Source organism: Ictidomys tridecemlineatus, chromosome 4 (genome assembly GCF_052094955.1).
Source record: "Ictidomys tridecemlineatus isolate mIctTri1 chromosome 4, mIctTri1.hap1, whole genome shotgun sequence".
Lineage (NCBI taxonomy): Eukaryota > Metazoa > Chordata > Mammalia > Rodentia > Sciuridae > Ictidomys > Ictidomys tridecemlineatus.
The window spans coordinates 145,476,180-145,501,118 of NC_135480.1; the positions used below are offsets into that span (position 1 = coordinate 145,476,180).

General features: G+C 41.2%; 1 protein-coding gene and 1 long non-coding RNA gene across 13 annotated transcripts in view; one reads left to right on the plus strand and one right to left on the minus strand.

Annotated features, from left to right (window-relative positions):
* Window positions 1-17,280, minus strand: part of LOC110598018 (uncharacterized) — a 153,938-nt gene extending 136,658 nt beyond the window's left edge. For 9 of the 10 annotated variants that reach the window (XR_013438103.1, XR_013438101.1, XR_013438097.1 and 6 more), the window contains exon 1: window positions 17,196-17,280. This is a non-coding gene — a long non-coding RNA (uncharacterized LOC110598018). The remainder of the gene's footprint in view (window positions 1-17,195) is intronic. The other variant, XR_013438099.1, reaches the window with a different exon arrangement.
* Vldlr (very low density lipoprotein receptor) overlaps window positions 17,252-24,939 on the plus strand; it is a 33,659-nt gene continuing 25,971 nt past the window's right edge. For all 3 annotated transcript variants that reach the window (XM_021725609.3, XM_021725607.3, XM_021725608.3), the window contains exons 1-2: window positions 17,252-17,399; window positions 17,559-17,701. In XM_021725609.3, the coding sequence (XP_021581284.2) occupies window positions 17,620-17,701 (82 nt within the window). In that variant the 5' untranslated portion in view covers window positions 17,252-17,399; window positions 17,559-17,619. The remainder of the gene's footprint in view (window positions 17,400-17,558; window positions 17,702-24,939) is intronic.

Below are 24,939 nucleotides of genomic sequence, written 5' to 3' on the forward strand. Positions count from 1 at the left end.
ATGGTGATAATGTATCACAGCACCCTGTACATTCCAGGAATATAAAGTGTAATAACTTATTTTATGCTGCTTAGTTAAGTGAAAAATGATATGAATTTGTATGCACATCTTGATTGTGTTAACATTGCCCATGAGGAGATTTAAATAAAAAAAGAAGGAAATATGCAAAAGTGTGAATAGCAATGAAGGTAATAAAATTATCATTCATTTTTTCTTCTCCTCCCTCAAATGCTCTGCATCTTCTTTGATGTACTCATCCTACATGCAGAGGTGGGTGGCCTTCTCTTCCAGTTTCCAAACCTCTGGGTTCCCTTTTTGCATTGATAAGGGAATGTCACCTCCACCCATGAACTCTTTCAAGTCTGTGGTTTCACACTCTCATCTGCTATGAAGAGCTGTGTTCTAGGTGCTCATGAGAGATGACCTCTAACTCTGTGCTGCTGAATATTTCACAAAAGTTCCGCTGAAACTGAATAGCATAAATAGCATAAAAGGATCTGGGGGGTTCTTACTTTGCTTTACAGAATCAGACTTGGAAAATGTCAACAATGAGGGATGTCATTGAAAGCAATCCTCTACAATCCAGGGCCAGGCACTGTGGGGTAACTGAAGAAATTGATTAACAGAGCTCCAAACATTGTTTTCATGAGTAATTGAGAAAACTTACTTCTGTTTTCAGTGCCAAGGACAATTGAGCTCCTCCTAAGAAATTTCATCTTTTTAAATCATGTAATCAAATAAAGTTCCCTCTTTGTTATAGTTACTAGGAAGCCCATAGCCCAATTATTATTCTGCAGGCACACATTTTCTATAACTGCCTTCCTTTCTGTATTTTTCCCTTTAGTCCTCATTTATTTTATATGCTTTAAAAAATTTGTCCCAAAGTCTTTACGAAACAAAACACTTATAAGAAAAGTACTAGCCCTACTGTTACAAAGGAGGGAAAACATGAAAAACTGCCCACAGAATAATGGAGGCATATAACAAGAACTTCCCTTCATTCTTCATGAAAATGACAGCCAGTGAGATTCTCTTATGGCAAAACAACACTGATAAAGGAAAGGAAGAATGTTGCTCCAACCTTCAATATTTTCTCTAAAAATCCTGGGCTGTTTTCCATAAGAAAGCTGGATCTCTTTAAGAAGCAAAATGTTTTCATTGAATACATTCAAACAGTTTTTCTCTGTGGTTTGTCCCAGGAAACTCTGTATGTAGGAGAGTACCTGGTTGGTTGTTTTGCACCAGCATAAGCACACAACTAATATTCATTTTTTAGGAAAAGAATATAGATAAGGATCAATCATATCAATTACTCTTCCAGGGACTGTCTATGAAGTATAGGTCCTATTTCTGCGTAGCTGAGAGTACAGCAACAGGAGATGGCCAATTGCAATTCCATGGCAGACCTTATGGACACTTCCTATTGTATTAAGGTCATTGTATAGTGTCATTCCTAAATTACTCAGAGGTCCCTGTGGGACTTTGGGATGAAGTATTAAGAGTGAATGCTCTTATATTAAGGGCCAGAGAAGATCCGCTTCTGTGTTTGTAACATTGCATGTAATGCTATCCAGAGGTGACTTGTTTCCGTCTAAATTATTTTTTTCTAGACATATTCCCTTCCCTTTTTGCTGAAATGAAGTTGTACCTTGTGACAGGGTTGTTCTATGTAGCCTGTTTTAACTATTGCTCTTCTCCTAAAATATATGGCCCCCAAAAGATGACTGCATTACTCATAAGCAATAATGGTTAAATGGAATAAGTCCTTACCATGTGCCAGGAACTATGAAAAGGCTTTTATTAAAATATTTTTTATTACCACCCTGTGAGGTCGGTGTTGTGGACTGAACGTCTGTGTCCCTCCAAAATTCATGCATTGACATTTAATCATCAAGGAGACAGTATTATTAGTTGGGTATCTTGGAGGATCTGCCCTTCAAGTATTAATACTCCAAATAGTATTCGACCCTTAAAACAGAAACCTGAGGGAGCTTGTTGGCCCCTTCTACCATGTAAGGACACACAGAAGTGCCATCTAAGAGGAATGAGCCCTGACCAAACAGCAAATCTACCCAGCACCTTGATCTTGGACTTCTCCACCTCCAGAACTATAATACATTTCTGTATTTACAAATGACTTCATCTAAGGTGTTTTGCTCCAGTAGAAGGAATGGTCTATCCCCATTTTAGTGTTCGGGCTCAGACTGCTAATTAACTTGTCCAAGGTTACACATCTATTAGACAGAAACAGGAATTAAACCCAGATCTATCCAACTCCCCAATAAACACTCTTAAACATGACATGATTGAGACTCTGTTTTTCCAGAAGAGCAGAAGTCTAAACTCTCTTTCCATGGCCGGCCCACATGCAATGGATCTAAGAAGCCTCAAGTAATTCCTCAGGGCTAGGGCAAGTTAATCCTTCTTTCTCCCACTTATCCCCTAGAACTAGAACTCAGACAGGCTCTTTTGATCCCAGAAGACCTTAATAGTTTCCTACAGAAGATGGATACTTTGGAAAACAAAATTAGGCCAGAAATCTGGGTCTCATGAAGTTCAAAATGGTCTTTCATTGGTTATCCCTGAGTTTACTGCAGGGCATGGACACTCCCAGCTATATCCAGAGCAGTGTAAGGCTGGACCCTTACCCTAGCACCTCTCAGTGACAATTCAGCACCCCCAGAGCATGCCTTGGAAACATGAGAACATATTTTGATTGTCACAATGCCTGGAGTTGTGTTGAGGCTGTGAGTGTGCAGACTTTAGGAGTCCAAACACTCTGCCAAACAGATGACATGGTCTACTCATCATGGAAAATGGCCTTTGGGACCTGAATATACAAGAAGGCTAGGCATCAAGAGTTTTCCCCTGTTTATAGCCGTCTGAGAAAAAGTCCTAGTTTTATTTTATGTATAAGCATAAACTATTTTTTCCTAGGTCTAATATAACTGAATTTTCTAGGAATACAGCCACTATGTCTAGTAAAAGGAAGATTGGTGTGCATTTTGTTTGGAACATCACCAATTTTAGTTCACTATTTCAGAAAATCTTATTACTAACAGCTATAGCACTTAGGATATGACAGTCTCCAGTCTAGTATACATGCATCAGTCAGCATAGGGGCTTCCACATTTACAGAGATGCTACATAAGCAGTGTCTGGCCACGGCACTTCATCTTCTGACCTGGTTGGGCCCTGTTGCTTTATATCAAATTCTTTCTGTTCATTCTCCCTTTATATTATACGAAGCACATTATTTTCATAGAACATGTGTGTGGGTGTTAGCTATGATTTCCATTTGGGGACAGAGAAGGAACATTTATTTCTCATAGGTAGGAGTAACTGATAGTATTGAGAGCTGCTCTCTTTCTCCAGTTAGACTGCAAAACCCTGTCTAGGAATCATGGGTCTTCAGGTAAAATGAAGTATGGTTCCCTATCCCATGTTATTTCATCTGAAGGTGCTCATGCCAAAAGTGACTCGGGCTCCCAACTGCCAGTTCTTTAGGTTTTACACACCAAAGCCATGTGCTCAAGTCAGAATTCTTTGCATGTTGGAATAAGGCAACATCCAGCGCCATTGCTCACACCCAGCATGACTCTTTTTATCCTCACTATGCTTTAATACAAAGATCTTTATATATTCCAATAGTACTGGATCACATAGCCCACCCTAAAGGTTTATGTAACCTGAAATTATAATGGAAAAGGCCTAGAATTCAATACCTTCCTTCCCAGGAAGGCCACTACAGTCCTCATGCACATTCACTTACTCCTATCCCCCAATCTCCCTACTATTTTGAATTCTGAATATCTATGCACTGTCACAATGAAAACTTCACTGGACAGGCTTCCAGAACCATTGATGATCACTTCCATGTATGTTCCCACAATGGGAAGAAAGAAGGGCATGAATCATTTCCTTTCATCAGTTGAAAAAAAAAAAGTGAAACTCAGCAGTTAGGGGACTTTTTCAAGGACATATAGTGTGTGAGTTGTAGAGCCTGAATGAAAACCCCAGCTTCTGAGTCCAAATGCCACCCCAGAGAAGAAAGTCTAAACTCTCTTTCCATGGCCAGTCCACATGCAAAGGATCTAAGAAGCCTCAAGTAATTCTTCAGGGCTGGGAAAATTAATCCTTCTTTCTCCCACTTATCCCCTAGAGCCAGAACTCAGACAGGCTCTTTGGATCCCAGAAGACCATAATGGTTTCTTACAGAAGATGGGTACTTTGGAAAACAAAATTAGGCCAGAAATCTGGGTCCCATGAAGCTCAAAATGGTCTTTATTGGTTATCCCTGAGTTTACTGGAGGGCAGTAAGGTGATGAAAATGGAAAATTTTGCAGTTATCTCAGATTCAAATGAGTCCTTCAATAATATAGCATTTTAAAATGCCTTCTTTCTTTCTTAAGCAAGGCAACTAGAGTCACCCTTTGGAGAAACAGAGACTATTACATATAATTTAGACAGTATTTTATAACCAATATAGATCAGAATTCTTTTCACATACAACTTACAAACTCCCACCTGTTACTTTTACATTTGGTTATTAATGGGACGTGCCTAGGCAATTTAAAATTTTTATCAAGGATCTGAAAATTTCATTTTGGAATTATTAAACATCACTGGCTTATTAGCCCCATTCATTCCTGAACTCAAAGATCCTGCCAAATCTGAGGAAGAACTAGAAGCTTTAATGGCACTATTTGTGGGATGCTTTCTTCACCAGAGGAGGAACGCTAAGGCCTCTGTCAGGTTTGAAATGGATTGCTGCTCTGACAAGGGCCATTTCCTTTCCCTTAGCAAACTGAGGGCTTCACTCTGAGGGTCTCTGAACCCTGGGAGAACATGCCAGGCTCTGCGGGACAGCTCTCCCAGTTACCTCTAAGAGCTCATCTAGAAAGAGATAATCTGAGGGCCACACACAGATCTACCAGGGAGAGTAGCTGTGGGTTTCTGGAACCTGGAAAACCACTAATGGGAATAACTCCAGGCAGTACCCACAGGGCCCACCATCAGAGTTTATATGTATAGACTCATATCTGTTCTCCATTATCTACAGCAATGTACACATACCACAGAATCATGCTGGGTTGTCAAAACTACACACAGTGGAACCTTGCTGTTAAATTCTTTCCCAGAAACAACTTCAGTACAAGATAGGTGTCTCTTGTACCTAGTCCAAAACTGTGCTGCTACATTATGCAAGGATTCCAGTACAACATATGGCACCTATGAAAGGCCCATGCCACATGCTCCAAAGGACAGAACTTTACCAATGCTTTAAACATTTCAGATTGAAGTCCAGGTTCCAGTAGGAATTTCAGTAGGTTATAGAAGGCATAATACATATAAACTAGGTATAGATTAGTCACTTTAAGGACTCTTAAGTGAGCGCTAGGAGCCTCCCAGGGTAGGATCCTTGGATGTGGCCCCAATATTATAGAAATGTCAATGCCCAGGAAGAAAATATTAAAAATAATCAAAGGAAGACAAAATTACATGGCAAATTAATAGTAATGCTTTTGTGATCTCCAACCCTACTGAACAAGACACATATATAATAACAAATTTCACAGCTCCTCTCCCACATGATACTAGAGTTCAAGGTCAAAGTTTAGATAAATGAGGGGAAAAAATGACTGTATTAGGGAGTTCTGTGTGGAGACAGGGGACAAGGAGCTCATAGAGACAGGTAAAAGCAGGAGGAGATAAGATGATTCTGGCAGTGCAATTATAAATACATACCACCAAACACCACAATCTTGTATCCAATCCTAATAAATCAGAGATTCCCACCACCCTCCCAAGAAGATTTTTTTAAAATTCCCAAGGAAGTATTTGGGGAGACAATAGGAAGAGCCCTTCCAAACTCAGTTAGCTACTTGAAAGGAACTGTCAACTCTCTGCTTTGGTTGTGAACTCAACATGTACACTGCCAAGTCTAAATACAGGACAAGTATTTATAGCTGAGCAAGATTTACATGGCCAGTAACATTCCTACCATAGATACTTTGGTGATTAAGAAAATAAAACACTCTGAGGGTCAACAGGAGACTGGGGGAGTTAGAGAAGGAGGAAATGGACAGTGGTTGATCAAAGGGTACAAAGTTTCAGATAGACAGGAGGAATAGGTTTTAAGAGCTATTACACAGGAAGGCAATTATAACCAATAATAATATATTTTGTAACTCAGAGTAAATTTCCAATATCTCACCATAAAAAAAAACAATAGATAAGTGAGGCAATGAGTATGTTAATTAGCTTGATTTAATCATACCATATTATTAAGATATCACAATGTACCCCATAAATGTATACAATTATGATTTTTCAATTGAAAATAATATTAACAATAAATTTAAAAGTAAAATTTAAAAATGTGAAGATGAAAATGAAGGAGGAGGAGAAAAGAAATTCTAGATTATTTACCCTTTCTGACAGGATATCAGAGGGGCTTGCAGAAATAAACAATCCAAAGGCAACTTATATCAGAGGCAAAGGAAATTGAAAGAGAATTTGACCTGATAAATAGTTCCTGTTTCACCTTTGATTTCCAAACAATCTTTGGGGTCATATTTCCAATAATTTCTTCAGTGAATCGTCTCCTGAAATGAACTTGGTTTGAGGAAATGATATTAGATCCACAAGGCCCAGCTCCACTTCTCTTCATGAGCAGAGCCTCCTGAGATTTCTCAAGACAGCCAAACAGCAGGCATAGCAGGGTTTGATGGGGGTGGGGAATAAAAAAGGAGAACATAAGCAACTTTATTAGATGTGATTAAAATTTCCTTGCAAAGACAGAAAAAGAAGTTATAACTACTGCAAATTATGGCCACTGCTTTTATTTTCCCTTCAATTTACTAACAGAATTTTGAACTACTGTACTTTACTACAAGGTTAAAATAAGAACAGCAGAGGGAGGATGTCTTCAGTCCCCTTCTGAAGAGTCCTTCCTATAAGACCCTAGGTATGACCCAAAGTGCTAAATCAGGTTTACACAAATACTACTTGGTAACTCCCATTTTTCTTTCTTTCTTTTTAGTTTTGTTTTGTTTTGCTTTTTTTTTTTTTTTTTTTTTTCCGTGCTGGGGATGGAATCCAGGGCTTTGTGAATGCTAGGCAAGTGTTCTACCACTAAGCTATCCTCCACCCCCTTTTTTTTTTGAGACAGGATCTTGGAAGTTGCTGATGTTGGCCTAGAATTTACCACCCTTCTGCCTCAGTCTCTGCATTGGCCACCATGTTGAGCTCATTTTATTTTTGCCCTGCTTCAAGAGAAGATGCCAGATAAACATCAGTTCTAAGAATGACCATTTGGAAGAAACAATGGAGTTCATCCCTTAGATGTTCTAGCCGTGATAAGTATTAATGTTCATTCTCCTGTGAGGGTTAGGATTCAAGGACACTTTGCATGAACTCAGTGAGGACACTTATTTGTGTTTGAGCTCTTCCAAACTTCTGAAAAGAGATTATTCTCCTTAGACTCAGCCCAGGATCTCTTCCCAGGGAGTAATGATGTAATGTTTGCATAGTACTTTGAACCTACTCAGAATAAAGGCAATGTGCAAATTCAAGACATTTTTCTCACACTATGTAAGACATAGCTGTCATTTTTTTTTCACATGGAGAAAACTACTCCTCTAGTCAGGAGAATTTTATGAAATCATTGTACAAGGAGGAAGAGATCTTCCATGACCTTCTTAGATTGGCTGTTGAGTGTTTTGAACAGTCTTTATACCAACCCTCTCTCCCTCTCTTTGGTCTTTCTTGCAGAACCTGGCAAAGAGGAGAAAGGGACAAGGGTAGAAATAAAGAGAGAAAATAAAAAACAACAATCCATCTTCCTTATAGTTGCTGATCCCCTGAATGGTGCTTTTCTGGAGTTTACCAAGAAAACCTGATTGAAATATACTGCCTATATTTCTGAGCAATTTTACTGACATGATAGGCAGGTTCTGCATGTATTTAACCATTATTTTTGCCTTCAAGGTATTTACTTCTTATTATAGGACAGGAATATGTTTTAATTATAAAGATATTGATGATATTGTGGTTAAGAAAGTGAAAGGTACTACCATTAAAAGCAGCAGAATCTCAGGTATAACTTATTTCTAAGCTGTCCCATCCCAATCCAAATGTTCCTCTCTCTCTCCACAATGTACCTCTGATCTGTCCTTCCAAATAGCCTTTCATCATTTTCATCCCAAAGCAAATCCAAGTCAATTTAGGAGCAAGGTCTGATTTGGGTCATTAAGCATCAATTGTCCTGCAACTTGGGTCAATAACCACGAACTCTTCAACTGTACAGAGAAGTCTCCAAAAGATTGAAGCTTCTTTATTTCCCTCATTTGCATGGATCAACTATTGAGAAAAACAATGAAACCTGGAAAACTTCTGTTTCAAGGTTCTAAGAATGTTCAATTTCTCCTAGGGTAAAGGAAAATAATTCTCAAGATCTTCAAAAAGAAATCCAATTTCTACCAAATTCTGTTCTCACCGTGATTTAGCAAAATAACAACCTTGTTATCCTATCAGCTAAAATCACTACTCCTTTATGTTAAAAAATATACTTGCTTTCCCACACAACTCATTCAAGAACTCCTTTAAGAGTTCAGTGGAAGACCCAGCTTCTGCTAAAAGGCTTCTCCAATTACAATGAAATCCCCTTAACTCTTTGATCTGTCTATCTATTTATTCCAGACTTCTGACTCTAGGAATCATTAAGTGGTCTTTCCTTTCTTAGATGGCAAACTCTGTCATGCCTCATAATTGAGTGGGCACTCGATAAATGAATGCTATAGTACTCTGAGAAATAATACACTTCCTATTGGCAGCAAATCCAAGAGAAACTTCCTTAGAAGAGAGGACTGTCAATTACCACTTAACAAGCCTGAGCTGGCTCCCGTAGAAAAAGCAAACAAAACAATAACAACTTCCTCTCCAACAGCAGTCACATCACTATCTAGCTGCTGCCCTCCAGTCACCTGGCATGCTGCTGGTCCCACGGAAGGCACACAACAAGTCCTTGTTGGAAGATTGATTCATAAAGGCATGAGACTTGTGATATGTAACCCATGATCTGACAGGTAGATGCCAGCTGGGTTCCTCACAGTCTGGCTGTGCCCAACTTCTGACCTCCCATGGTCCTTGGCTCTTGTACAGCTGACAAATCTAGTAGGCTGTGAGATGCCGGACCAAGAGCAGGATTCACAGAGCAAGGCCTGGGAGGCTATTCTGGAACACTAGCAAGGGCCTGCAGCAATTGCCACAAGATCCCTCTTCTCCATGCAGGTGAAGTCTTGTTCAAACTTTCCTGTACTGGTTTCCTTCTATATTACCCCCACCCGACAGGTCAGAGCTTTGGGCCCCACACCAAGTGATTCATAATTAGAATGTACATTAGACTCACCTAGGAAACCTCAAACTATTTATGCCCAGGCCCTACTTCCAAACATCCAAATATCCTTACTAGAGTAGAGCTTCAGTACTCCTATTTATATAAGCTCCCCAGGGGATTTTAATGTGCAGTCAGGATCGAAAACCACTGCCTTACATTGTTCAATCCCTTTGCCTCTCTTTCACATTGCAACTATTCTTCTTTATCATCATCATCTTCTTCACAGCAACAAATGTTGTTATTAACAACAGTAGCTGCAATTATTGAGCGTTTATTATATGGCAGGCACTGTTCTAAGTGCTTTAATTGTATGAATGCATTTAATCCTTAGAAGAAGTGAGTGTACTTGCTAACCCCATTTTTCAGATGAAAAAACTTGATACATAGGGGTAGGTTAAATAATTAGACTAAATCTTATAGCTAGGAAGTTCCAGAGCCAGCCTTTGAGAGTAGAAAACCTAGTTCCATCACCCAGTCACCCACACTGCCTCTCTGTATTCATTTAATTAGCAAAAGTTTTCAGCAAACTACTGGGTGTCCCCTGGATCTTATACAGAGAAAATAATTTTTTCAGTCATATTTCTAAATATGCATGCCCAATTTCTTGATCAAAAACCTTCAAAAGTTTAGTAACTGCTTTGGGATAAAAATCCAAACAATATACCATTACATTCTTCAACTGTACTCACCTACCTCTCTGATACTTCCTCCACCTTAAGTCATGCTACCCTCCAACAATTCTGAATTACCTGTTGTTCCTAGAGCCACCATATAACACTAAAAGCAGGCTCAAAAACTGGGACTCCCCTTCACTCTCCAGATATGCTCATTATCATCATTAGAACTGATCATAAATATATTTCTAAAGCAATTTATGGATGCTAGGATAAAAACCTTCCTTTGGGAGGTTTTCCTTCCTTTGGTTCCTATTTGGAGCCTTGAATAGTCCTTTAAGAAGCAGTACAATATGAATTTAAATCACACATATAATTAAATAAAAACAGTAGATACTTTAATTATGTACTTCTACAAAATTCCTAAAAGTTTTAAAATAGAATTATGCCTGGTGTGGGGGTGTGTGCCCGTCATTCCAGTTACTTGGGAGGCTGTGACAGGAAGATTTTAAGTGTAAGGTCATTCTGGGCAACACAGTGAGAACTTGTATCAAAATTTAAAAAAAACAAAGACATTTTTAAAGGGCTGATGATGTATCTCAAAGGTAGACTGTTTGCCTAATCCTGGGTTCAATTCTCAAAACCTAAAAATAAATAAATAAATAAATGAAAGGAATTACATGGTAAAATTGTACATATTTAAAGAACTTTCTACCTTATTATAACTTGCAGATTAAAATTCTTATGTCCTAACAAGCAATTTATGCATAACTAGCTTATGAGGGGCCACAAATTCCCCATTCCCCATTTGAGTAGGAACCTGTTTTAAGAATGCATTCTTTCAATGCTCTGGTACTACATTTCAAAATCTCCAGCAAATTGCATTATGACAAATGAGAACAATCATATTTAGGGTCAGAATTATAGGAATTAATTATCAGAGTGGTACAGCACCTCATTCCTGCATTGAAAAAAAAAAAGAAACCCCAGCATTTGCAAAATAAAGGACACTTCTGAGTTCTCAGTGCAGCCCAGAATCTGTCCGATATTGATCTACTTCAATTTAAAAGGTAAACTATTTGTGATTTGCTTTATATCTCCTAGGTCTGTAAATCTGTCCCTTGCCTCATCTGACATCCCATTCTCATCTGTCATTGACTAGACAATGACAGTTCATCCTTTCTTTGACCAGTTGGGACATCATTCTGTTAGGTCACCCAACTCTTAAATAATGTCCCCCTATTCTGCCCCAAATAAAAAGTTCAGACATTACAGAGTCATCTGATTTCTCATAAATCTAACCCATGATGACTTGACTGTGGCTCTGTTGACATTGAATTGGCTAACTCTTTGTTGTAAAGAGCCCGTCTTGTGTATTGTAGGATACTCAGCAGTATCTGTGACTTCTAGTCACTAAAATGCCAGTTGTACTTCTTGCCCAGGAATGATAAACTTCTGAAGACCTTGAACAATGTCAAATGAAAAGGACAAATTTTTTTTGCAGGGGCAAGCGGTGATGGTATTATAGCTTCCAATTGAGAACCACTGCTTTAGCCTCACACTCAGTACATTCTGAAGTTTCTCTTCAACTACAAATAATTTGTGCCACATCTGGCCACATTCTACTTTCTGAAATTACTCAAAAGCAGTCTACAGCCAAACCACACTGAATGCACCTGATCTTATCCGAAATTATTAAAAAAAAACAGTATGTGAAATTGCCTTTGGTTTGAGATTTTTAAAAAATCATTCTTAATAGATTATAAATTTGACTCACGTTTAATTTTTATAATAAGTCTACATTAAGCATTTTATTTGGGGTTGAAGCAGGGATAGGAACTTGATTTGGCCAGGATATAAAAGAAAAAAGTTGTTCAAGACAGTCCTTACAAATCCTAAATTCCTCTTCTGAATGTCCTCCAGAGGGCACTGGGCATATCAATTCTTTTTTTTTTTTCTTTCTTTCTTTTTTTTTAAAAAAATCTTTTATTGATTTTATTTTTTAAAATACACGACGGCAGTGGAATGCATTATACTTCTTATTACACACATAGAGCACAATTTTTCATCTCTTATATAAAGTACATTCATGCCAATTTATTCTTTTATACATGTATTGTGTTATTTTTGCATTACAATTCTTAATACACACATATACCACAATTTTTCATATCTCTGTATATAAAGTATGTTGCCCATCAATACCATTGGGTGGCCACATGTGGAGTTTTGCCCATTGCCTTATGGTAGCACCACAAGTCACCCTTGAGAGAGCATCTTCATCAGTTTAGTGCAAGTAAGAGCTTGATCTAAATTGACTAAACAACAAAGGTAATCTATTGGCTCAGGTGAGAAGTCCCATGGAACATCACTTTCAAAACAAGCTGACCTGGGCCCAGGATTACAGTTTGGATGCTGTTTCTGATTCTCTCATATTCCTCTTCTCCAAAAGTCAGTTTCATCTTCAAATTGACTTCCTTCCTGGGGGGTACAATGGTAAAATGGCCAGCAGATCTGGCCTTATGCCCACATAAATACCTTTCTAACCAATTAAAAGTCCCTAGAAAAAGTCCTAAGCTTCACCACAAATGAAGCCACTTGGGTGATGTATTTAGAGTTTAAGTATCCAATCATTGTGGACAGAGAAAGCCACAGGTTGACTGGTTGAGGCCCTGACCAATCACAGTGGTTGAGGAAGAAAGTTATACATATAGATTGGGAATAGTGGTTCCCAAAGTGTCTTCCCTGGCACCAGCATTCCACAGGAATGTGTTAGAAAAAAATCTATATTTGGCCCCCTCTCCAGACCTATTCAATCCTAAACTCGGGGAATGGAATTTAGCAATCCATGTTTAAATAAACCTTGGCCATCAGATCATCCACCTGTGGATCCCAGAGAGAAGAATAAAATTCTACGCATTTCACTGGGCTGTCACACAATTAGAAAATGCTGAAATGGAGACTTGGGAAGTCACTATCAAAATTCTTCCCAAGAAATATTAGGGACTGAATTGGAGCAAATTATATTCCACGTTCATATAATTATGTCAAAATGAACCCCAATATTCTACAATGGACTAATAAAAAAAAAAGAGGTTTATTTTGAAAAAAAAAAAAACACAAAACAACAACAACAAAAAAACTTCCCAAGGGGATAGCTCTTTTTCACTTCTTACTTCCAATGCTGGGTTGCAGAAATCAGTGCTACAAATTAGCAGATTAGTTTGAAGATGACTTCTGAGGCCTGTGTTTATGAGGCTAAGGGCTTTGAAGAAAAGGAAATGACAAGCATCAATCTTTAGCATTTTTCTGTGGGCCCTAACCTACTCCTTTTGGAGAATTTGGAGAAATAATGTTTCAAGTGTTTGAAAGAAGTAAAGCCATGTGGGATTTAAAACTGAAGAAATTATCCTCTAAAATAGTTTCTTAATCATGACTAATCCTAAGAATCAACTGTAATAAAGTTACCTATACAGAACCTGTGGCCCCACCCTAGACCTACTGATTCAGGGTCAAGGAAGGGCCTGGGAATCTGTACCAAGAACAGTAGGTTCTTTTTCTCCTTTCTTTAACCTACTCTCTCACTACTGGTGCCTCTAACTAATTTCTCTTCCTCTAGTCTTAGTCTACTCTACCCCCCAAAGAAGCCGCCTCTCATATCACTGACAAAGTAATCTTTCTTAAAAAAACTAACAAAACTGGACATGAGACCTATGATCAAAATCTGTAACAAGGCCTTGCCATGCTTCAATAGATAAAATCTAAAGTCTCTGTGTATCATACTAGGCTCAACCTAATCCTGTCCTTCCTTTTCTTCTGCCTTACTTCCCATCATTAGTCCAATTGAGTCTACCCATCCTGAGAGTCTCTTACACTGCCTTGAATACATGCTGCTCTTGTGCTTTAATTCCCTCTGCTCATCAGGTCTCTCTTTCCTTCTTCCCAAGTGTTCAGAGAGGTAAATGCTAGGTTATGCTGATGTAACAAAATATCAAGAGATGAAGAAGCCAAAATTTATCTCTCATTCACTCTATGTCAAGGTTTATCTCTCATTCACTCTATATCACCTATAAAGACAGGTGATAAATAGTTTAGGCTTGATAAGCAATATATAGTTTCTGTTGCTGCTGCTGCTTTTTCTCTTTTTTCTTTTATTTCTTCCATCTTTTTTGTAAATCTTTAAAAATATTTTTAAAAAAGCATTCTTATTCATAGGTCATATAAAATCAATCACTTGCTAGACTTAGTCCATGAGTTCTAGTTTGCTGACCCCTAATGTATGTAGTCATTTCCAGAGACATATAGGCAGCTGGGAGCTACTTAGATGAGTAGTTCTGAGTCACTCAGAGACCTGGGCTAATGAAACAGCACCTTTGGAATGTGTTTTTGTTTTTGTTTTTGTTTTTTTGTCACTGTACAGATAAAAAGAGTCTCACACAAGGAGTAAATGCCTGTCTGGAAGAGGCATCTATAACTTTTGCTCACAAATTAGCTGAAGTTAGTCTTTAAAACAACCCAACCATCAGGGGGCTAGGTATTACAATCCAATCATGTGCCCAGAAGGAGGGAGAATTTAAATTACTTGGTAAAAATCATGAGTATGCTCAGCTCTGCAACAGATCTCTGTAAAACCTTTTCTGGTACCCTCATACTGAAGCCAGATTAGCTGCTCTTTCTTTGTAATCAATTTTGTAGCCCCTTGAGCAATCTCTGCCTTATCATTCAGTAATGGGGCACTGCAGTTGCCTACTTGTTTGTCTCTCCCACCAGATTCTCAGGCCGCTCAGATAACCACCTCCATATGCCCAAGACCTTGAAAATAACCTACCTAACAGTGTATGTTACTTAAACAAATCAATGAATGTGGTGAATTGTAGGAGAGAATGGGATTACCTATGCATTTACTGGAACACTTCTAGAAGCCAGCAGTATCAACTTCTCTAAGCTAACTAAGTTCATCCACATCAACCTCCACTCACGATTGATTCATTATTTTACTACTAGTTACTTTCTATACCAATTAATACATTCTTTCTCCTGTCTCATCTACTCTTTGCAAAGAGCTGGTTTTTGAAACCACAGAACACTCTGATATTATGTGGGTTGATTTTTTTTTCTCAGTTTATAGGACAGAGGCAGGCACAAAGAAACCCAGTGATTTTTTCCAAGATACACATCCAATCAGAGAGTTTATACTTACCTTTGATTCAACAAAAAGATACAGGATTGAACACAGAGCTATAGCTAAGTTTGCCAACAGTTTATTTTATGCTAGAAAGTATAATACATGTTTGTCAAAGATAAGTCTTATTGTACTATATCAATGTTTAGCTTGTAAGTGTACATTTCGCACTGAATAAAATGTTAAAAACAACTACATCATTTCTTTATTAATGCTGTGCCTTTTCATGTTGATTCCATCCATGTCCTCTACTCCCTTTTGTCCTTAGTAAAGTGGAAATGGCCTTTTCCCAACCCCAAGAAAACTGAACACATCATGCACCTAAGGTATGACCATTCACCTCAGTGCCTGTGAGGTGGACAGCACTAGCATGCATCTGCACTACCAAATGGCACAAATTTAATTTGTTTCACATGCAACATGTGTGTGGCTCCTGCAGTTTATATTGATCATGTAACCACAGAGTGAGCAAAGTAGCATTCACAATGAGCTGGAGTACAAGTCTTCATCTATACATCAAATAAAGCCACTTCATGTTTTTCAGTCACAATCTGGATAAACCCCGGATAAACCAAAATGTATCCTGACTCAGAATTTTCCTCATCTCTCTGTCTCCTAGGGATGGTAAATTCCCAAATAAACATCCCTTCTGCTGACTAGCTTTGACAAATGCCCAGGAGAACCAGGGCAAGGAGAATACAGCTAGGTAGTGCCCTCTACTCCTAGGATCAGCAACCAAATAGAGCCAGGACATGATATTATTGAAATCTGCCAAGTTTGAGTCATTCAAGGTAAAAACAACTTTTTTAAAAAAGTATAAAAACTCTTCACTGAAGGTGCAATAACTCCCACTCTTGTTAGCTGTTCAATGGGCCACAACAGACAACGCACCTCAACCAGGGGAAATAAAGTGTGCAAGAAAACTGAAGTGCACAAAAAGCAAATTATAGGCTCAGGAACTGTTTGGCACAAAATAAAGATCAGTCCTTCTAGGAGTGTTGCTTTTGCTTCCGTTTTTCTTCCCTTAAGCCTTGTAATTGAATGTTACAAAGTGTATCAAGAAAAAAAATCTACTGGGGTCCCCCTCCCCCAAACCAGAAAGGTTAAGCTTTTAATTACAGGCCCTCAAACTATCATTTTGTGCAATTAGCAATTAACTATAATGGTTGATGAGAGAATGCAGAGCTGCGCTAGCAATTTCCCTCCTCCCCATCCCAGACTGGGTTATTTTAGTCTTGTTCTATTACAGAGAACATGCCACAACCGCGCGCTCTCTCGCTCTCTCTTTCTCTCACTTAAAGACACATTTAATTTTTAGCAAAATGGCATCTCAGCGTGCGATTGGTAGGTATCCCGAACCCCACATCAGAGCAGCACAAACGTTTGGAACCCTTTCTCTTTGTCACTTTCTAGTTGGAGAAAGGAGGCCCGAGAAGATGCTACCTACCGGCCCCAAACCAGCCTCTGGTACAGAGGGTGGTAGAGAGAGATGCTTGCTGCCTCTAGAAGGTGCAACTCGTCCCCCCACCCCCAGCCCCCTCCCTGCAAGCCCCGTTATTGGGGAGGCGGTGGCAATAGCAGCAATAGTTGCATCAGCGCTAACTGCTGCCGCTGCTGCATTTACTGTTGGCGGCTGCCGGAGGGTACAGTAATGACTGTAGGGAGCGCACAGCTGCTGCGGCGGCAGGTTCCCTGGATCAGGAAATTAGGACAGACACCCGGGATTGGAGGCGAGGGCGGTGCGCGAGCCAACCAGCGGCCGCCCCGGCCCCCCGTGAGCCCCGGGCGGACGCGCCGGGCCCCTGGAGCAGTCCGGATGGCGGCGGCAGCCGCGGCCACTGCCACTCACGCAAGCACGCTCACACTTGCACACACACTCGCACACCCCCGGCGCAGGCACCCGGCTGCTTGGCGCGTGTGAGAGCAGCGCGTGGAGGAGGGCTCCAGCCACCGCCCCCCCGCTGACCACTCCCCCTCCTGCCCCCTCCCGGCTCCTCACCCCGCGCTCCAGCCGCTGCCAGTGTGGGTGCTCCGCGGCTGGCTCCTCTCTGGTGTCTTCTCCTTTGCTCTCGGCTCCCCACCCCCTCTCCCTCCCCCCTTCTCCTGTACCCTCCCTCCCCTCCCCTTCCCTCCCCTCTTCTGCAGCGCCTGCATTATTTTCCGCCCGCAGCCTCGGCTTGCACCGCTGCTGCAGCCCGGGGAGGTGGGTGGGTGGGCGGGCTGGCTGGTGGGGAGGAGATTGTGCAAGTTGTAGGGGAGGGGGTGCCCTCTTCTCCCCCACTCCCTTTCCCCCCCTCTAACTCCTTCCCCCTCCTCTTCCCTTTCCCCCTCCCCGCCCCCACCTCCTTCCTCCTTTCCGAAGGGCTGGTAACTTGTTGTGCGGAGCGAACGGCGACGGCGGCGGCACCATCCAGGCGGGCACCATGGGCACGTCCGCGCGCTGGGCGCTCTGGCTGTTGCTCGCGCTGTGCTGGGCGCCCGCGGACAGCGGCGCCACTGGAGCCGGTGAGTGGGGACGCACCCCTCCTCAGACGGCCTGGAGCAAACCAGGGTGCCGGGAATATGTGTGGGGGCCCTAGGCGCCGGTCTTCTTTAGCCCACCCCCCTCCTAGGAGGCGCCGCTCCGCTCTCCTCCTTTCCCTCCCCACCCTGGTGGCGCTTCTGAGCTGTCAGCGCCTCGGCTACAGGGCTACAGGGCTACAGGGCTACAGGGAACCGAGCTTGGGGGACAGTGGGGTTTTGGGTGTCCTAAACCCTCGCTTGAACTAGTCTTCATTCCCTTATGCCCCCTCCCCCAGAGCTACTGCTTTGCCTCGTTTTTCACACCCCTGACAGGGGCTGGGGACTATGAGCTTCTGAGCCACTGAACAATGGTTCTGCCTCCTCTGCCAGGCGGAGTGTTAGGAAGAAGGCAGAGAGCCGGGCCTGGCCGAGAGGTGCGCGACAGCCCAGGGCGCGCCCCTTGGACTTAAGTAGGGTGAGAGCCTACGGCGGATGGAGGTGGGCATCTCCAAGGATGCGGGGCGTCAGGTGCTGGCCGGGGCAGGGAGTCCCCCAGCAGCCGTGAGCTGACGCACGTTCGGTGGGCGGCAGCCCGGGAGGCTCCGCGGAACCGCCAGAAGTGCGCAGCCTGCGCACCCCAACTGCGACTCCCCAGGCCCCAAGCCATCTCGGTGGCGTGCGGGTTAGAGTGTGGCTTTCAAAGGGGCTCTCCTTGAGGTGCTTCTCCACACCTCTTTCCACTCCGGGGCGGCGTGTGGAAACCTCTTGGTATATGTACATGCTCCTGATGCAGCTGAACGGGGGAGAGGGGTTGGACACAGACTTAATCAGGTTAGTTTGCGGATCCTTTTTCTCACTGGGCTTCCTCCAGAGGAACCGAGTACTAGTCTAATGACTGTAATTAGCCTTCATTCTAAACAATAGATCAAAAGAGTAGCGTGAGAGCTGGTGCATGGTTGTGGCTTGTTGTGAAAGGCAGGGGTGACTACCCTTGAGTCCCGGGGGTCAGCTGCATTGGGCCTGGAAGCCCTGTCCAGTGTTCAGCCACTCTCCCACTTGGGCCATACAACTTCCCTGAGCAGGCGACAGCAAGCCTATCTTAAGAAGGTTTGGTCGGCGTCTTGGCGGGTCCCTGAAGTGATCTTAAGACGTGACACAAAGGGGCTTGCTTGCCAGCCAGTTCTAGGGAAAGGGGACTGAAAGCTGTCTCAACCCTTAATACCCATTCCAGAGTCCTTACCTCCTATCGCCTGGTGGCTTAGGAGGCCCGCCCGCCCGCCCGCAGTCACGTGTCTCTTGAAGTGAGAGTGAACTTTCAAATGTGTGGTCAAGCAGCCTCTCCGGCGATACTTGGGGTTTGTAAAAATTGCGAATGCCCCCTGCCCTTTGGTTCGGCCGTCCGGAGCGTGTGAAACTGGGACGGGCTTTTCAGTTCTTTGCGATTGGTTGGCTGCCCGATCACGTTTAGGTGGATCACGTGGCTCCACGGAGTCTTAATTTAGCTGCCTGAGAAATGTTATCTTTAAGAGAAAGTAAAAAAGCACAGGTTACTAGCGGGCTGTAACCTCAAAGGCTTTCCTCTGTCCGAACTCTGAAAAAGACAAGAGTGTCCTGAAGGTGGAATGTGACCTGTAAGGAAGGAACCTAAGAGCCCAGAAAAGCCCTTTCAGACATTAACAATCATTAATGGATGAGTAATACTAACTTATTAAACGATCTCTCAGAATAGTGCCAGGACTTGCATTATATTTTTTGCAACATTTCAAAACACTATACCAGAAACTGCCTACAATTATCCAAGCAAGTGAGAGAAAATATTGTTTTTTTGTTTTGTTTTGTTTTTTTTGTTTTTTTTTTTTTTTTTGGCTGCACATCCCTTTATATTCTTGGATTTTAAGAAATACTAACTTTGCTTTAGAGGTTAATGTTTCCCTGTGGAATGCGAGGAATACACCTAAAGTGTGGAAATGAATTTGTCAAAGCCATATGTTGGTCTTGAATTAGATAGGTGAGGATCCCTTTATTACATGTGAAATAAGGGACATGCCGTGTACAGTGGAAAAGATACCCATGCAAACCTAAATTTGTCAAAAGGAAAGAAGTAGTTCCTTTCTGAACTGGAGCAAATTTGGCTGAGGCAGATATTGATCCCAAGCCAACCCAGACTGGCTCCTGTCTTAAGTTCAAAGTCCCAGGACTTGTGAACTGACTTTCTCCCCTTGGTCATTTGTTCTTACCATTTCTCTCCAACTCTCCTGCCCCCCAGCACACACTTACTTTGCTGGTCCAGAATACTGTAGGACAGGGCAGGTATGCACAAAACTCAGGGCAAAGAGCTTAAGTGAAGACAGCAAGAGAAGTTAGTATACTTGGGTGCAAATTACCTGGGGGTTCTAGGACATTTTCCTCCCACCTAGATATAGATTAAGATCTGGGGTACCATACATTCTTCAAGGCTAGAGTCTAGAAGAATTAAGTTTTGTGAGAGCTATTCAGATATGGTTAGCAACAAGCAGAAGAATAGGAAGAAACTTCTTTTATTGTGAGGAGTGGGTTGATATAAAATTGGCAGTATTAATAGACCTAAAGGTAAAAAAAAAAAAAAAAAAACTGAGACAATGAGAAAAGAAACCTGACCTGTCTAGGTAGAACTGAGAGAAGGTACAATAATGACAATTATGATGGTAATCTTTGCTTAAGTCCAAGAATGGGACATGTTAACAGGAACTTTAAAAACAAGTCACTAGAAATTATATTGTTAAAAATATAAAACAATAAATCTCACCCTTATGTGTAATTATGCACCATTTTTTTAAAAGGAAGAAAAACCAGGTAACCAGTTAAGCCCTTGTAGGCAATGAGAATTGCTTGAAACAGTTTTATCCCCTCAATCATCCTCTTGCTCCCTTCACTTGGCACTTACCTGTAGTGCTTGTCCTATGTTATTTAACTTTTGCTTTTAGTGCTCACGTCTTCAGATACCTAAAGCATGCATATCAAGGCCAAGTTCAGTAGAGCTGTCAAACGTTAAGACTTCAGTACAACAAAGTGCATATTTAAACACTCAGCATAGCTAGCAAAGGTGGCAGCCTCCATCATCAAAAGAAATACAGCCCTGATTGAAGTGTTTGTTCCTTTTATAAAAATTGAATAACCATGTGCTTGACTTGAATTTTTGTTATAGTCCTGAAAGAGGTGAAAAGTCCTTGTGAGCCCCTTCTTTTCCAGGAGGGGTAGCAAACTGATATGACAAAACTAGAGTAGAGCAGGAACCAGCCATACGGCTTCAGGTTTTGATCCAAAAACCCTTAAACTTGGCACACAACATCGAAATATAGATAATTCATAGTAAATAGCTGGGCCATTTTCTATTTCTCACAGACTGCGTATCAAGTTCTTCTCAATACAGGGACTAGTGATCTAGAGGAGGCTGTTACCTATATCAGGTTACAATTAGCTTCAATTTGCATTGGGACTTTCCTTTGGAAAGCCACATTTGCATGCTAGCCTATTAGATATTAAATGCATTACAGGGCCATGAGGTCTATAATGACCCTCAGAATATGCATACTTGCCTCATGAGAGCATCTCATGGTTAGGCCAAGTCAACTGCCCCTAGTGTGGTTAGTTGATAGATTCAAAATTGCTTTGTTTATTCCCTTCTAATTTGATCTCAAGAGAATACCCAGGCCACAAACTACTTTCTAGATATACACTCCAAAAAATGCTTTCTTTGAGATTATGGGTGAGATGTACTTGTTGAACAGAAGTAAATGGTCAGGGACAAACCCCTGTCCCAAGCTAAAGATGGGCAAATCTAAGGAATGGTAATATTTCTGAGGACTTAGGGTCAAGTATAAGAGAATTTGACTTTGTAAGTGAAAATATCTCAATTTCACTCTATGCATTTATCAGTCTAAATTAGTGTCTCTTTGCTATCCTCTGCTGTTGGCTCAAAATAAAAACATTGAACACTGTTTCTACCAACGAGTTAGACACACTAACAGCTCTGTGGATGCTAAATAAGATGGCAGGTGATACGTTAAACTTAGCCCAGTTTCCCTTTCACATGATGTCTCCTAGGAAAACTTGGGCCTGCTAGTTATTTTGAGGTTTTCAATTAACAATTAAGCAAGAGAGTGCCTGTTAGGTGCTGTCAGAGTAGGTACAGAGATTCTGCTAGAAATGTCTTCATGTTTGCTCAGACATCCTTTGCCTGCTTTGTATCTTAGCAATGCTGTATGGCTATGGAAATGAGTATGCCTAGCCCTGTATTGAAGAGAGAACTTTAGGGAAAAAAACTACAGAATGGGGCCACCGGCTAGGAGTGGCTGATCTGCCACCCTCTGGGGGTTTATGCGTTAGCCCTGAAGTCCAGGAGTCTTAATAGGTCTAGACATAGTGTTGGGAATTGGGTGTGAGTATGTGAGGGGAAGTGAAACTTGCCAAGCAAGGGAAATCGTAAAGCCTTGGTGATCAACAATGTTTGCATGTTACTTCATGTGTTACAACTTAATATAGTTCCCAATATGGTGAGTGAATAGGATTCCTATTTTATAGACTGCCTGTAATCCTTAGTATTAAGAAAGTTTTCCCAAGACCTGAGTTACTGAAGGATCTCTAAGTTTAATAAATAGGTTATAAACTGAAGCCAGTCTCCATTGTACATCTGCTTGAAACCAGTAGATGTACATCCACGGAGCACCCACCCATATGTCGTATGGCACCAGACAACACAGTGACCACGGAGTTCATGGCATTTCTTCTAGTGGAGAAGTCAAACTGGGAAATCAGTGATCCAAAGACATACTAGGATAGGAGCGCTGAATTAAAGGGAATAGATCTGGTATTTATTTAAGATTTAATCATGAAAGCAACAAATGGCAGCTGAAGATTGCCAGAGTTCCCATATACTATTGGAGTTGTAGCTCATGAAGTTTCACTAAACTCTCCAAGAACTTAGACTTTAACTTGATGCCAGGAACTATTCCATCTCTGCAGATGATCTTGCAAAGCTGATACAACTCAAGCAACAATGGATTGCTGCCAGCATGACCAGAGAGCATCACAATGGCAGAAATAAAATCTGAGTCCAGGAACATCAAACTCTTAAACTTACCAGTTAGGGGCTGCTGATTCCCAAGTACTGGAATCTATTCACATGGAAATGAAGCTGGCACACTCATTCTGACATACAAGTGTGTGAAAGTGTATTGTTTTTTAATGATAATGTGCCATAAGCAGGAGATGAAGGTACTCTCATCGGCATAGGAAACAGGGGCTTTTATAACCTGAACTTTCAAAATATTCTAGCTTCTAAAGCAGGTAGTCACACTTAGTTTCAGGTTCGGAAAAACTAGGGAGAATATTCTAACAGAATCCACACCAGCTTTATTAGTGGATTAAAAATCAATGCATGCATCCAGGACTAGTAACTAGGGTCTAGAGAATCTTTAGATGTCAGACACTAGGGTCTGAGTTATAAAGATGATCTACAGGCCCCACCTTAGGAAATCTGCGTCTAAAGGTAGAAACAGGTAGATAAGCACATCTCAGTGGATGGTGTTTGTGAAGGCATAGGGAACTATGGTAAATAGCCAGACCACACCTGGTTCTGTCCCAAAAGGCACATGAGGGCCTCATTGAAGAGGTACCATCTGAGCCCACTTCTGGTGGATGAGTGAACAGAGGTGACATGGGCAGGTGGGATCAAAGCAAATGTGGAGGTGAGCTGAAGCATGAGGAAATGACTGAGGCCTCTCTTAAAGTGTTAGCTCAGCTGCTATAACCTGAGCAGGTGATGACCAAAAGGGAAAAGTTTGAGGACACTAGTAGGGAACTTAAACTAAATCCCAAAGACAGTGGGAATCCAGGAAATGATCCCATCCTTGGCTCTTCTGGCCATTCTGAGTTGCTTGAATCACTTTCTCAATTTGGACAGAGAATGTGACAGCCTGGAAGTAAAAGAACAGGAGACTTAAATTTAGATCAAGTGAGTGATGAGGGCTTAGATATGGCCAGGGCTAGATGGCCAAATGTCAGAAGAAAAGAATCTGGGTTCATTTCTCAACTACTGATTTAGTGAAAACGATGGGACTGATTATAGCTAGGACACATGAAGAAAGGGAGATAGATTTTAGAAGAATCTCTTTACTATTTGTACCTATTAAGGAATCTAAATAAGTTTTACCTGCAATAATGGACTCAAGAGGTTGTTATCATCACTTCTGTTACAAAAGAGTAGCATTTATCTCCATTTATCTCCTATGTCCTTTCAGTGATGAACATAAAGGCTTATGAGGGTTAATAGTATGGATAGTAATAGAACCTTGAAAGAGCCTCTTCTGTTATGTATAAAATTCACTGCTTAACCTTATTGCCATAGTCTTAAAGTATACTGCAAGACCAACGCAATTGACATTAACTCTTCAGAAATGCAAGTGAGGGCCCCACCTGGACCCACTGCATCACATTCTGAGGGGTGGACTCAGCATGATGTGTTGGCAAGTCTTGCAGAGGATTCTGATGTACACTAGGGTTGGGGAACAACTGTTTTAGTTTACTACCCACAGAGCCTTATAACTTCCTGGGTGTATCATGTGAGAACTTTTGCTCTGCCTTGACTAGTGTGCTTAGACAAGCAAACCAAGAACTGTAGTCCTGTTAGAAAAAGACTTGCTAAAGGAATTCTGGCAGCATTTAAAAAAAAACCTATAATGGGAAAGGGAAATAGGGGTCTAGCTCAATAATAAAACTGTACTGAGAGTATCATTCTGATAAGTGAATCCAATTATTTCTAGATTAATTTAAGCCAGCTCTATTATCTAAATTCCAAGTCAAAATATTCTAGAAGGTACAAAGTCCCGAATTGGGTGCTTATTCTAGAAAGTACATAGTCCTGAGTTTACTCGTGTGCATGATATCGGAAGGTAGAGTGCCTGGCTTCACATCCTAGCCCTGCCCAGGATAATCTTGGGCAATTTCTATATTTCTCTTCTCCAAACAGTTTTCCTGAACTTTAAATGGGAAGTAATAATGCTGACCATGGACAACTGAGGTTTAAATGAGTTAAGAGACATGAAGTCTTAGAGCCATGTTTGACCAACAACAAAAGCATTCAATTATTTATCTTTGATTCTTATTATCTTCATCAGATGTAGATGGAAAAACTGTTTGACAATCGAACTGTAATATTCACTTATTTCAGTGATTAAGAAAAATTATCCAAAGTAGTTAGCAGT